The 12,359-nt window shown below is 57.6% G+C and overlaps 1 protein-coding gene across 1 annotated transcript; it reads left to right on the forward strand.

The window, feature by feature from the left end:
* Positions 1-701: 701 nt before the first annotated feature.
* On the forward strand, positions 702-12,218 carry LAMB2 (laminin subunit beta 2). The gene is made up of 33 exons (XM_015077060.3): positions 702-813; positions 901-986; positions 1,105-1,277; positions 1,364-1,499; positions 1,581-1,654; positions 2,021-2,209; positions 2,302-2,365; positions 2,600-2,802; positions 2,891-3,011; positions 3,334-3,522; positions 3,734-3,913; positions 4,033-4,145; positions 4,397-4,476; positions 4,561-4,693; positions 4,869-5,027; positions 5,105-5,232; positions 6,910-7,042; positions 7,228-7,420; positions 7,500-7,643; positions 7,868-8,099; positions 8,183-8,346; positions 8,422-8,646; positions 8,725-8,942; positions 9,054-9,150; positions 9,238-9,610; positions 9,699-9,883; positions 9,961-10,202; positions 10,282-10,630; positions 10,960-11,167; positions 11,245-11,386; positions 11,470-11,646; positions 11,738-11,897; positions 11,977-12,218. The coding sequence occupies exons 2-33, from the start codon at positions 902-904 to the stop codon at positions 12,111-12,113; spliced, it is 5,406 nt and encodes a 1,801-aa protein (XP_014932546.2). The 5' UTR covers positions 702-813; position 901; the 3' UTR covers positions 12,114-12,218.
* The last annotated feature ends 141 nt before the right edge of the window (positions 12,219-12,359 follow it).

Below are 12,359 nucleotides of genomic sequence, written 5' to 3' on the forward strand. Positions count from 1 at the left end.
GGTGGGGCACTCGCCGGCAGCTCGCATTCCAAGCCCGGGCTCTGGCCTCCTGGCAGGCCAGAAAGTACGGAACGGATGAATAGCCATAAGATCTGGATTCACTCCCTGCCTCTGTTGTCAGCGGCCCAGCACCCATTTTCACACCGGGAAACTGAGACACCACTTCTTGTGCATACTTGCAGTAGTGACTAAGGGAGGTGGAGCCTCCTGGAACAGTGACTTGGGCAAGGGGATGGCTTTTCTCCATCTCTCGTCCTACCTCCATCTTGTCCTGTGGCTCTGGCCAGGCCAGCCTAAAGCTTCCCACATCCCTAAAGAGAGGAGCTTGATGCCTCCGTGTGTGCTCTCTCACTTACCTGCTGATGCTGGAACCCTGGAACTGAACAGCCTAGTTGATGGTGACTTCCACAGCACTCACAATGCTGGGGAGAAAGGCTGGGTTTTGTGGGCCGTTTGAAGTCTCAGAAGATCAGACTCCTTTTCTTTGCTCATGCCATGCCCCCTACTTGGTGCGCTCCCTAACTGTGGCGGCCTAAAACCAAACCCCCTGCCCCTTGGTCTGAACCAGACCAAGGGAGCACAATAAAGTTTTGCAGGTGAGCTGGACTATGTCTGGTTTCTAGAATGAGGATCATTACTGGAGAGGTGGGAGAGGAAATTCTGCACAGTGTTGCACTCCTGCCCAAGATCCGTTCCACGCTTTCTTTCTTGCCGTACTTCTCAACTTTGCTCAAAGTCGCAGGACTGTGCTAGTGGAGGGACTGCCGGAGGGAGGATTGAGTGGGGACTCAGCCAGGGACTTACGAGGGCAGGGTCTGCACAGGACCCCAAGGGAGGGGTAGGGTGGGCCTGGGCTACAGACCTCTCATCCCCCCTCATCTGGATTCCCCTCTTCTTCAGGATGGAGCGGGCCTCAGGGGTATCAGGGAGGGACCTGCGGGGACTGCCTGGGCCCTGGGAGCTTCGACTGGGCCTGCTGCTGAGTGGTGAGAGGGCCTAGTGAAGGCCTGGGGTTTGTGGGATGAGATGGTGGGTCCGGGGGGGAGCTAGCCCTGGGGCTGCGGGGTGGGAGCGCAGCAGAACTGGCTGACCCACTGTTCCCAGCGCTGGCCACCGCCCTGGCCCAGGCCCTGGCCCCAGATGTGCCAGGCTGTTCGAGGGGAAGCTGCTACCCCGCCACAGGTGACCTGCTAGTGGGCCGTGCTGACAGACTGACTGCCTCATCCACCTGTGGCTTGCATGGCCCCCAGCCCTACTGCATCGTTAGTCACCTTCAGGTGAGGCTGGGGGTGGCTAGGCCAGGAGAGGGGATGCTGGCACTGGCTGAAGCACTGACCCTGACCTTGACTCTGACCCAACCCAGGATGAGAAGAAGTGCTTCCTGTGTGATTCCCGGCGCCCCTTCTCTGCTAGAGACAACCCAAACAGTCATCGCATCCAGAATGTAGTTACCAGCTTTGCACCACAGCGCCGGACAGCCTGGTGGCAGTCAGAGAATGGTGAGGCCGTGGGTAGGGCATGGGGTGAGTGGGGTTGCCCACCAGTAGTCTCAAGTCCCTGACTTCCGACTCCTGCCTCAGGTGTCCCCGTGGTCACCATCCAGCTGGACTTGGAGGCTGAGTTTCATTTCACACACCTCATTATGACCTTCAAGGTGCCCGCATGTCTGGGAGCCTGCTTGAATCACCCTGCTTGGCTCCCCATTACCCCTGAACAGATTCCCAGCAACTTAGCCCAGCCTCCCTGAGGTCACATGCTGTACTCTGGCTGCATGGGAGGCTCCTTCATGGCCCACACCTTCTGTTGCCTTCTGCCTCCAGGCCTTTGCACGTGCTGCCTCCCTGGGCCCCATGACCCCTGAGCCTCCCCATTAGAAGGGGCTACCCTCCCTGACTATTGCTTGGCTTCCAGCAGTCACCCCCCACCTGTCCATGAACTGCTTGAGGGCAAGCCCCAGCTGGGCAGGGCTCTTGATAGGCCTGGGCCTGAGGCCCACTGATCAGCCATGCCCCCCACCCAGACATTTCGTCCTGCTGCCATGCTGGTGGAGCGCTCAGCAGACTTTGGACGCACCTGGCATGTGTACCGATATTTTTCCTATGACTGTGGGGCTGACTTTCCAGGAGTCCCACTGGCCCCCCCACGGCACTGGGATGACGTAGTCTGTGAGTCCCGCTACTCAGAGATTGAGCCATCCACTGAAGGCGAGGTGAGGGGTGGGATCTGACTTGGGGCAGGAAGAGGGGAGATGATGGGCCTGAGGCAGGGTCCAGTGCCTCTAATGACCCAATGTTCCTCCAGGTCATCTATCGTGTGCTGGATCCTGCCATCCCTATCCCAGACCCCTACAGCCCACGGATCCAGAGTGAGTGTTCTTCCCTTTGAGCCTGGCACAGTCTCAGCGTCCGGCCGGTGACTATTTGGGGCCTCAGTAGCTATTTTGGGTGCTTCTTAGGGCAGGTGCCAAGTCCAGTTTAGCTCACATAGCAATAGACAGGAGGTCTCCCAAGGTGACCTTAGCAGCTGCAGCCCCTGAGTGGGCATGGAGTAGCAAGAGCCTGCCTGGCCAGCTGGCTCCCAATTCTTTCACCCAACTTAGACCTGCTGAAGATCACTAACCTACGGGTGAACCTGACACGGCTGCATACACTGGGGGACAACCTGCTTGACCCACGGCGGGAGATCCGTGAGAAATACTATTATGCCCTCTACGAGCTGGTTGTGCGTGGCAACTGCTTCTGTTACGGACACGCCTCACAGTGTGCACCCGCCCCAGGGGCACCAGTGCATGCTGAGGGCATGGTGAGGGGCTTTAACTGGTTGGAATAGGGCTGGGGGCAGGGGCGGGCATGGCTGGACAGTGCTGACCACCTGCTTGCCCACCTTCTAGGTTCATGGGGCCTGCATCTGCAAACATAACACTCGTGGCCTCAACTGTGAGCGGTGTCAAGATTTCTATCATGACCTGCCCTGGCGTCCGGCTGAAGATGGCCACAGTCATGCCTGCAGGAGTGAGTGAGATCCTGGCCCACATAGCCCCAGAACTCTGTTGTCTGGCTGTGCCATGAGTAAAACCTAGAGCTGGTTGGTCAAGCCCCTAACACCCAGACTGTATCCAAAGAGTATGCAGGCCTTCATGCCCTTAGGGATTCCTTTAACTCTCCTTCACAATCTGCTCTGGGCAGGGGGTCCTGAGACCTTAAAGTACCTGAGCCCACAGCCACAAATTCTGGCCTGTGGCAGGGACCTGCTGTGTCACTGGGACCCTTACACCCCTTATCTTCAGGACATCGGCCCTCAAGTGACCTTTGTCCTGCCTTCCCCTCCCCCAAGAGTGTGAGTGCCATGGGCATGCCCACAGCTGCCACTTCGACATGGCCATATATCTGGCATCTGGCAACGTAAGTGGAGGTGTGTGTGATGGATGTCAGCACAACACAGCTGGGCGCCACTGTGAGCTCTGCCGACCCTTCTTCTACCGTGACCCAACCAAGGACCTGCGGGACCCTGCTGTGTGCCGCTGTGAGGCTGGGATTGGGCATGGGAGAGGGAAGGCTGAGTCTGGGGTAGGAACTGGGAAGCCAGACTGCTGTCCAGGTTGCAGGGGTTTGGGGGTGGGTGGGAGGGGGCGTGGGGTGAAACCAGGCTGGGAATCCAGGGTAAAGAGGCTTGGGAGATAAGTGGTGCTGGGCTAGTTGGAATAGGGTGACCCTGCACCTCTTTTTGCCCTCAGCCTGTGATTGTGACCCCATGGGTTCTCAAGATGGTGGTCGCTGTGATCCCCATGATGATCCTGCTCTGGGGCTGGTCTCGGGCCAGTGTCGCTGCAAAGAACATGTGGTGGGCTCTCGCTGCCAGCAATGCCGTGATGGCTTCTTTGGGCTCAGTGCCAGCGACCCTGCAGGCTGTCGGCGTATGTGCTTCCTGCCCTACCTCCTGTGCTAACCTTAACCCTTGACTTCTTACTTTTTACCCAATGAACACCAGCACTACCATGTTCCCCAGAGTGCTGATGGGTTTCCTTCCCCACAGGATGTCAGTGTGATGCACGGGGCACAGTGCCTGGGATCACCTCTTGTGATCCCAACAGTGGAACCTGTTTCTGCAAGCGTCTAGTGACTGGACGTGGCTGCAACCGCTGCTTGGTGCGACTGCAGGGGGCTGGGGTTCTGGGGTCCTGCACTTATTCTCAGAGCACAGGGTGAGGGGGTGGTGTCTATACTCCACTGGGGAGAGCTTAGGGTCTATTCCTAGCTGGGAGGCCAAGGGTGGGAGCCATGGTCTAGGGACCATGTTTTCTCCAAGGGGTGGTAGAGGCTGAGAGCTGTCATTGGATTCCCTGATGGGTGGTGGGGGGGGGTCTGTTTCTGGCCCCCAGCAACTTCCTCTCCCCTAGCCTGGCCATTGGGGCCTGAGCCACGACCTGCTTGGCTGCCGTCCATGTGATTGCGACGTGGGTGGTGCCTTGGATCCCCAGTGAGTGCCGTATAAGGGGTCTGGGGTGGGGGGAGATCCTGGGCAGGGTAAGGGATCCTTCTTGAGTAAACATGGGCTTCCCAGGTGCAATGAGGCCACAGGTCAGTGCCGCTGTCGCCAGCACATGGTGGGGCGACGCTGTGAGCAGGTGCAGCCTGGCTACTTCCGGCCTTTCCTTGACCACCTAACTTGGGAGGCTGAGGACACCCGAGGACAGGTAGGGAGCAATGTTGGAGGGCAGGGCTTGTGCAGAGTTATGGGTGGTACTTTGTCTGGGGAGGGTGTCCAGCCTTGGACAGGGCCTCAGCTGAAGAGCTGGGGTTTGGGGACAGGTTGTGGTAGAAGAAATGGTGCCTTACCTAGGCACCCACCCTGAGCTGCATCCCTCACAGGTGCTGGATGTGGTGGAGCGCCTGGTGACCCCTGGTGGGACTGTATCCTGGACAGGCCGGGGCTTTGTTAGACTGCAGGAAGGTCAGGCACTGGAGTTCCTGGTGACATCTGTGCCAAGAGCCATGGATTATGATCTGCTGCTGCGCTTGGAGCCCCAGGTCAGACTCTGTGAAACCTGACCCAGAGCTGAACCTCCAGGTGTGGTAGCATTTCCTTCATCATCCCGTTCCACCAGGTCCCTGAGCAATGGGCAGAGATGGAAGTGGCCGTGCAGCGCCCAGGGCCTGTGTCTGCCCATGGCCCGTGTGGGCACATGCTGCCCAAGGATGACCACATTCCAGGGACTCTGCAACCAGAAACTAGGTGAGGGCACTAATGTAGCATCTATAACAGTGGAGGGGTGTAGGCCAGCCCTAATTCTCTGAAGGGCACTTGGAAGCCCACGCTGCTCATTCATCTGTCCCTTGCTTCAAGTGCCTCCTCCTGAGAGCTGTTTGCCAGGTGCTGTTAGGCGTGGCAGAGGTCAGAGGAAGGAAGTAGAATAGGCCTGCTCTCTTAGGGGTCTAAATTCCAGAGGTCTGTGGCAAGAATTAATGGGAACTCATTTAGTGTCTCTATAAGGAATGCCCACAGTGGGAAGGGATGGCATCAGAGCATTCTGAGCAGGGATGTGCCTGGTCTGATTATTGTTTTATTACATTCTGGGTAATATTTGTTTCATGTATCTGTTTTGTCACCTTCTTTTTTGATGCTTTTATTATGTAAATATTCAAACATACACAGAAGTAGAGAGAGCAGCATAAAAGGGGTCATACCCATTATAGACATTTTTACCGACTGCAACTTGTGTTTAACAAAGATCCCTCTACTTTCTGAGTGGAGAACAGACTGAAAGGGACCAAAGGGGAAGCTGGAAGATCTGCTGGAGACTATTGAGTTAGCTGAGTGACAGTGGTTTGGACAGAGGTTTAGCGGTTGATGTGGTGAGATGATGAAGGTTCCAGAGGGTTCTAGTGGCAGAGATGATGGGTTAGAAGTGTAGGAAAGGGAAAGTGGAAAGATGAGTCTAGAGTTTTGAGTTTGTTCACCTGGGTGGGTGTTGGGCTCTTTACTGAGATAGAGACATAGGGAGGAGCTGTTCTGAGTTGCTTAGACATGTGAGAGAAGGCCAGTGGATGGTTGGATTTCTATGTCTGCAATTACTGAGAGGCCTCAAGTTGGAAATATAAGTTTGGGACTTGTCACTAAAGAGATAGCTCTAGATGAAATCACCAGAGAAAGGAAGGAGGACCAGAAGAAAGCTCTGGGTGTTAGAGGCCAGTAGAGAAGGAAGAGTTGGCAGTGGGGGGAAATCAGGAGTGTGGACAGGGTTCCAGAAGTGGAGAGAAGAGTGTCTCAGGAAGGAGGGTGCACTGCTCTCATTGCATGCTGCTGAATGCTGGAGCAGACGGGAACAGAGAAGAGGCTGCTGGGTTTGGCTACATGGAGGTTTATGGTGAGCTTGATACAGGCCATCTTGATGGCACGTTGGCATAAAAACTCCATTGGAGTGCGAGGCTGGAGTAGAGGCAGTGACCACAGTTCAATTTATTGGGGAGGAGAGCAAAGATAAAGCAACAGCTACAGGAGACTCAGGGATTAAGAGAAGATGTTTTCAAGGGGGAATAAAAGATGTTTGTAGGCTAATGGGAATGACCTAGGAAAGGCAGAGCCAGGTTGGAGGGAATGACATAGTCTTGGTGAAGAGGAGCAGAGGTTGGAGGTCAAGGTTGGAGGAAATGTGAGGAGGCCATTGAAGAAAAATTGTCAAGTATTTGTGCCAGGGAAATGCCATGGGGTTGCAAGACTGTAGGGAGCATTTTCAGAGATTGGTCTGCACAGGTATAGGAGTCCAGTGAGGCATGCTTGTGGAAATCTGTATACCAGCCCTAGCATCTTTCTTGGCCAATGGTTGGGTTGCTGTGTGCGGGGTGAGGAGGCCTAGGACGGTGGGTACAGGGACCCTGGGTGAACCCCATACCTGTCCTTGTCTCCCCCCAGGTATATGGTATTTCCAAGACCTGTCTGCCTTGAGCCTGGCATCTCCTATAAGCTGCATCTGAAGCTGGTGCGGACAGGGGGGAGTGCCCAGCCTGAGGCCCCCTACTCTAGACCCAGCCTGCTCATTGACTCGGTGAATAGTCCTCTCTCCCCACACTGACTAGGAAGGCAAGGTCTATGGGATGGGACCTGTAGTGGTGGTGGCTGGATAGGCGGGGCCTATGACAGAAGAGGCAGGCCCATGGTGGTGCTAAGTGCTCTGGCAGTGTCAATATGGTCTTGGGTCTGGACCTCATTCTTCCTTGCTCATCTTTTCAGTTGGTGCTGCTTCCCCGTGTCCTCGTGCTGGAGATGTTTAGTGGGGGTGATGCTGCTGCCCTGGAGCGCCGTGCCACCTTTGAACACTACCGTTGTCACGAGGAGGGTCTGGTGCCCAGTAAGACCCTTCCCTCTGAGGCCTGTGTCCCCCTCCTCATCAGCCTGTCTGCCCTACTCTACAATGGTGCCTTGCGTAAGTGTCTGTGATGTGGGTTGGTGGGGCAGAGGTGTGGGGCCCCAGCCTGACTTGGCCCTATCCACCTGCCCCACAGCCTGTCAGTGTGACCCCCAGGGCTCACTGAGTTCTGAGTGTAATCCCCATGGCGGTCAGTGCCTGTGTAAACCTGCAGTGGTTGGGCGCCGCTGTGATCGCTGTGCCCCTGGTTTCTACGGCTTTGGCCCCACAGGTTGTCAAGGTACTTGCGCTCCTTTCTTTCCTCCTTTCCTTCTCTCTCCTCCCCACTACTATTCTCCCTCCTCCCTCCGACTCTGCTTCTTCCTTCCTCTAACTCTGCATTGGACCCCATGCTCTCAGCACCAGGACACTGGAAGTTCTCTTCCATTCCCTGACTTTCCCACCCTGACCCCACCTAGATTCCCTCAAATCCCCTCCCTGGCTCAGCCTCTGCCTTGCCCCCAGCCTGCCAGTGCAGTCCCGAGGGGGCACTCAGTGGCCTATGTGAAGGGACCAGTGGGCAATGCCCCTGCCGAACTGGTGCCTTTGGGCTTCGCTGCGATCGCTGCCAGCGTGGCCAGTGGGGATTCCCTAACTGCCAGCCATGTGTCTGCAATGGGCATGCAGATGAATGCGACACCCACACAGGCACTTGCCTGGGCTGCCGTGATCACACAGGGGGTGAGCACTGTGAAAGGTGAGCCTGGAGCAGCTGGGAGTGGGTTGGTGGGTGGGAATGCTGCTCAGGGATCACATATCTCTTCCTGACCCTCCCTGAAGGTGCATTGCTGGCTTCCACGGGGACCCACGGCTACCACATGGGGGCCAGTGCAGGCCCTGTCCCTGCCCTGAAGGCCCTGGGAGCCGGCGGCACTTTGCTACTTCTTGCCATCGGGATGGGTACTCCCAGCAGATCATGTGCCACTGTAAGGCAGGCTACACAGGTAAGTAAGGTGCAGGCATGGGATCAGGGTGGGGAAGCTGAACCGAACACTCATGCCTTTCCCAACCGTGGGCAGGGCTGCGGTGCGAAGCTTGTGCCCCTGGGCACTTTGGGGACCCATCAAGGCCAGGTGGCCAGTGCCAACCCTGTGAGTGCAGTGGGAACATTGACCCCACGGACCCTGATGCCTGTGACCCCCGCACGGGGCAATGCCTGCGCTGCTTATACCACACGGAGGGGCCACACTGTGCCCACTGCAAGCCTGGCTTCCATGGACAGGCCACCCGACAGAGCTGTCACCGTGAGTGTGGGATTGGGATGGCTGGGGCAGGGCTCTGCTGCTCAGGCTCTCCTTGATTAATGTGTTTGACTGGCACAGGCTGCACCTGCAACTTGCTGGGCACAGATCCCCAGCAGTGCCCGTCCACTGACCGGTGCCACTGTGACCCAAGCAGTGGGCAGTGCCCATGCCTCCCCAATGTCCAGGGCCCTAGCTGTGACCGCTGTGCCCCCAACTTCTGGAACCTTACCAGTGGCCATGGATGTCAGCCCTGTGCCTGCCACCCAAGCCGAGCCAGAGGCCCTACCTGCAATGAGGTATGGGATTCTCCTGTGGATCCCTGGGTGGATGGTGCCAGCTTTCTGTCTTAACTCTCAAGGGCTTAGCCTCTGATTGAGGCTCTGACCTCTGCCCTGTTCCCACTGTAGTTCACAGGGCAGTGCCACTGCCGTGCTGGCTTTGGTGGGCGAACCTGTTCTGAGTGCCAAGAGCTCCACTGGGGAGACCCTGGTTTGCAGTGCCGCGGTGAGAGCTGGCAGGGCTAGGGTAGATGGGGGACTTCTCAGGATGTCCCACTGCCACCCTAACTTCATGGTCTGCCCTTTTCTGCAGCCTGTGATTGTGACCCTCGTGGAATAGACACGCCTCAGTGTCACCGCTCCACGGGCCACTGTAGCTGCCGCCCAGGCGTGTCTGGTGTGCGCTGTGACCAGTGTGCCCGTGGCTTCTCAGGGGTCTTTCCTGCTTGCCACCCATGCCACACATGCTTCGGGGACTGGGACCGTGTGGTACAGGACTTGGCTGCCCGTACGCGGCGCCTGGAGCAGCGGGCACAGGAGCTGCAGCAGACGGGTGTGCTGGGTGCCTTTGAGAGCCGCTTCTGGCACATGCAGGAGAAGCTGGGGACTGTGCAGGGGATTGTGGGTACCCGCAACACCTCAGCTGCCTCCACTGCGCAACTTGTGGAGGCCACAGAGGAGCTACGGTGCGGATGGGCCTGAGGATATGTGGTGGGATGGGGCAGAGGCCCAGTGGCCTGAAGCTTCTCTAAACACCACTACCTACTGGCACAGGCGTGAAATTGGGGAGGCCACTGAGCACCTGACCCAGCTGGAGGCAGAACTGACTGATGTGCAGGATGAGAACTTCAATGCCAACCATGCACTGAGCAGTCTGGAGCGAGATGGGCTTGCACTTAATCTCACACTGCGGCAGCTGGACCAGCATTTGGACCTGCTAAAGCATTCAAACTTCCTGGGTGGGTTGTTGGCCAACTAGGCAGGTGGACCAGGGTTGAGTGATCTTTAGCTGACTGCCAGCCTTTGCCCAATATAGGTGCCTATGACAGCATCCGCCACGCCCACAGTCTGTCTGCAGAGGCGGAACGTCATGCCAACACATCAGCCCTGACAGTGCCCAGTCCTGTGAGCAACTCAGCAGATACCCGGCACAGGACAGAGGTGCTAATAGGTGCCAAGAAGGAGGACTTCAACCGCAAGCACATGGCCAACCAGCAGGCACTAGGCGAGCTCTCAGCCCGTACCCAGTCCCTGAGCCTGACAGGCATCAATGAACTGGTGAGGCACAAGTGTGGGGTGGGACATGTGGGTGTGGCTGTTCCTTCTACAGGTCCCTGACTTGTTCTGTGCCTGGCAGGTGTGTGGGCCCCCAGGGGATGCACCCTGTGCAACAAGCCCTTGCGGGGGTGCTGGCTGCCTGGACGAGGATGGGCAACCCCGCTGTGGGGGTCTCAGCTGCAATGGGGCAGTAGCCATGGCGGACCTGGCACTGGGTCGGGCCCGGCACACGCAGGCAGAGCTGCAGCGGGCACTGGCAGAAGGTGGCGGCATCCTCAGCCAGGTGGCTGAGACCCGTCGGCAGGCAGGAGAGGCACAGCAGCGGGCCCAGGCAGCCCTGGACAAGGCTAATGCTTCCAGGGGACAGGTGGAGAAGGCCAACCAAGAACTTCGGGAACTTATCCAGAGTGTGAAGGACTTCCTCAGCCGTGAGCCTCCCGTGTGGCCCAGGCCATGTGGTTCTGTCACCTGTGTCTATGTTCATACTTGTGTCCCTGGGTCCGTACTTGGGTCAGAGCCTGCACTGGACCTGTGCTTATGACCCCATGTCTAGCCCCTCAACCCTTGCCTATATGTGGTCCCCAAGTCCATGACCCCAAGTCTGTGCCCACTTACAGTTCCTGTCCTTGTAGTTAATCACTATGCCTAGTAGCAAACCCATATTCTGTGTGGGGTCCCTGAGTCCATACCCCAAAATTGTGTTCGATGCCAATACTGGAGAATCTGTGTCCCTAAGCCCTTGCCTGTGTCCCCATAGAGGAGGGGGCTGATCCTGATAGCATTGAGATGGTGGCCACACGAGTGCTAGAGCTCTCCATCCCAGCATCACCTGAGCAAATCCAGCACCTGGCAGGCGCAATTGCAGAGAGGGTCCAGAGCCTGGCGGATGTGGACACAATCCTGGCACGCACCGTGGGAGATGTACGTCGGGCAGAACAGCTATTGCAAGATGCACGGCGGGCAAGGTCTGACTGTGACCCTGGCCCCAATCCTTGACACCTGGTCCTGATACTTGCAGGCTCTGATTCCCTCTCTTCTTCAGGAGCCGGGCTGAGGGTGAGAAACAGAAGGCAGAAACAGTACAAGCAGCACTGGAGGAAGCCCAGAGGGCACAGGGAGCTGCTCAGGGTGCCATCCAAGGGGCGGTAGTTGACACACAGGACACTGAGCGGACACTGCATCAGGTGTGGTTTCTCTGGGACATCAGTGGGGCAAGATTATGGGCATGCACCATAGACCTGTTTAACCCTGGGTCCACCCACGACAGGTTCAGGAGAAGATGGCAGGTGCAGAGCAGACACTGAGCTCTGCAGGTGAGCGGGCTCAGCAATTGGATGGTCTTCTGGAGGCTCTGAAATTGAAACGAGCAGGGAATAGCCTGGCAGCCTCTAGTGCGGAAGAAACAGCGGGCAGTGCCCAGGGTCGTGCCCGAGAGGCTGAGCAGGTGGGTTGAGGCAGAGCCAGCTGGTGGGGGTTGAAGTAGAGTCTGGGCCTCCACTGAGACACCCAGCTGACTTTGCCTTCTATATCCCCAGCTGCTGCAGGGCCCACTAGGCGACCAGTACCAAACAGTGAAGGCCTTGGCTGAGCGCAAGGCCCAGGGTGTGTTGGCTGCACAGGCACGGGCAGAGCAACTTCGGGATGAAGCTCGAGGCTTGTTGCAGGCTGCTCAGGACAAGCTGCAACGGCTACAAGGTGATGATTGGGGTGGGTGGGCGCCAGAGGTGTGGGACTGTGGGAGTAGGACCCTTCAGCTGAGACCTTCCCCTCCTAGAGCTGGAGGGCACCTATGAAGAGAATGAGCGGGCACTGGAAGGCAAAGCAGCCCAGCTGGATGGGCTGGAGGCCAGGATGCGTAGCGTGCTTCAAGCCATCAACTTGCAGGTTCAGATCTACAACACCTGCCAGTGACCCCTGCGCGACGCCTACTCCAGTCCCCAACCCCGCCCGTTACTGCATCTGCTTGAAACAGTTCCCAGCCCGACCAGGCCCCCAATAAACCGCTGTGATTACCCACTGTGTAGTCTGGACTCTGATTTGGGGAGGGCGGGGTCTCTGGGCGGAACCTCAGGATGGCACCCGCAGGGCCAGGGCGAGGCCAAAGCACCGGAGCCCCGCCTCCTCCGTTCGGGCCCACCCCGGAGCTGCCCGTCGCCG

The sequence above is a fragment of the Acinonyx jubatus genome, chromosome A2 (genome assembly GCF_027475565.1).
Source record: "Acinonyx jubatus isolate Ajub_Pintada_27869175 chromosome A2, VMU_Ajub_asm_v1.0, whole genome shotgun sequence".
NCBI lineage: Eukaryota > Metazoa > Chordata > Mammalia > Carnivora > Felidae > Acinonyx > Acinonyx jubatus.

What these genes read in the sequence shown, in the direction of transcription:
- LAMB2 (XM_015077060.3), top strand. Translation starts at nt 902, where the DNA reads ATGGAGCGGGCCTCAGGGGTATCAGGGAGGGACCTGCGGGGACTGCCT. An exon ending in CTGGTGGCAGTCAGAGAATG is followed by an intron (nt 1,500 to 1,580) that starts GTGAGGCCGTGG and finishes CTCCTGCCTCAG; the next exon opens with GTGTCCCCGTGGTCACCATC. An exon ending in GGTGGTGCCTTGGATCCCCA is followed by an intron (nt 4,477 to 4,560) that starts GTGAGTGCCGTA and finishes TGGGCTTCCCAG; the next exon opens with GTGCAATGAGGCCACAGGTC.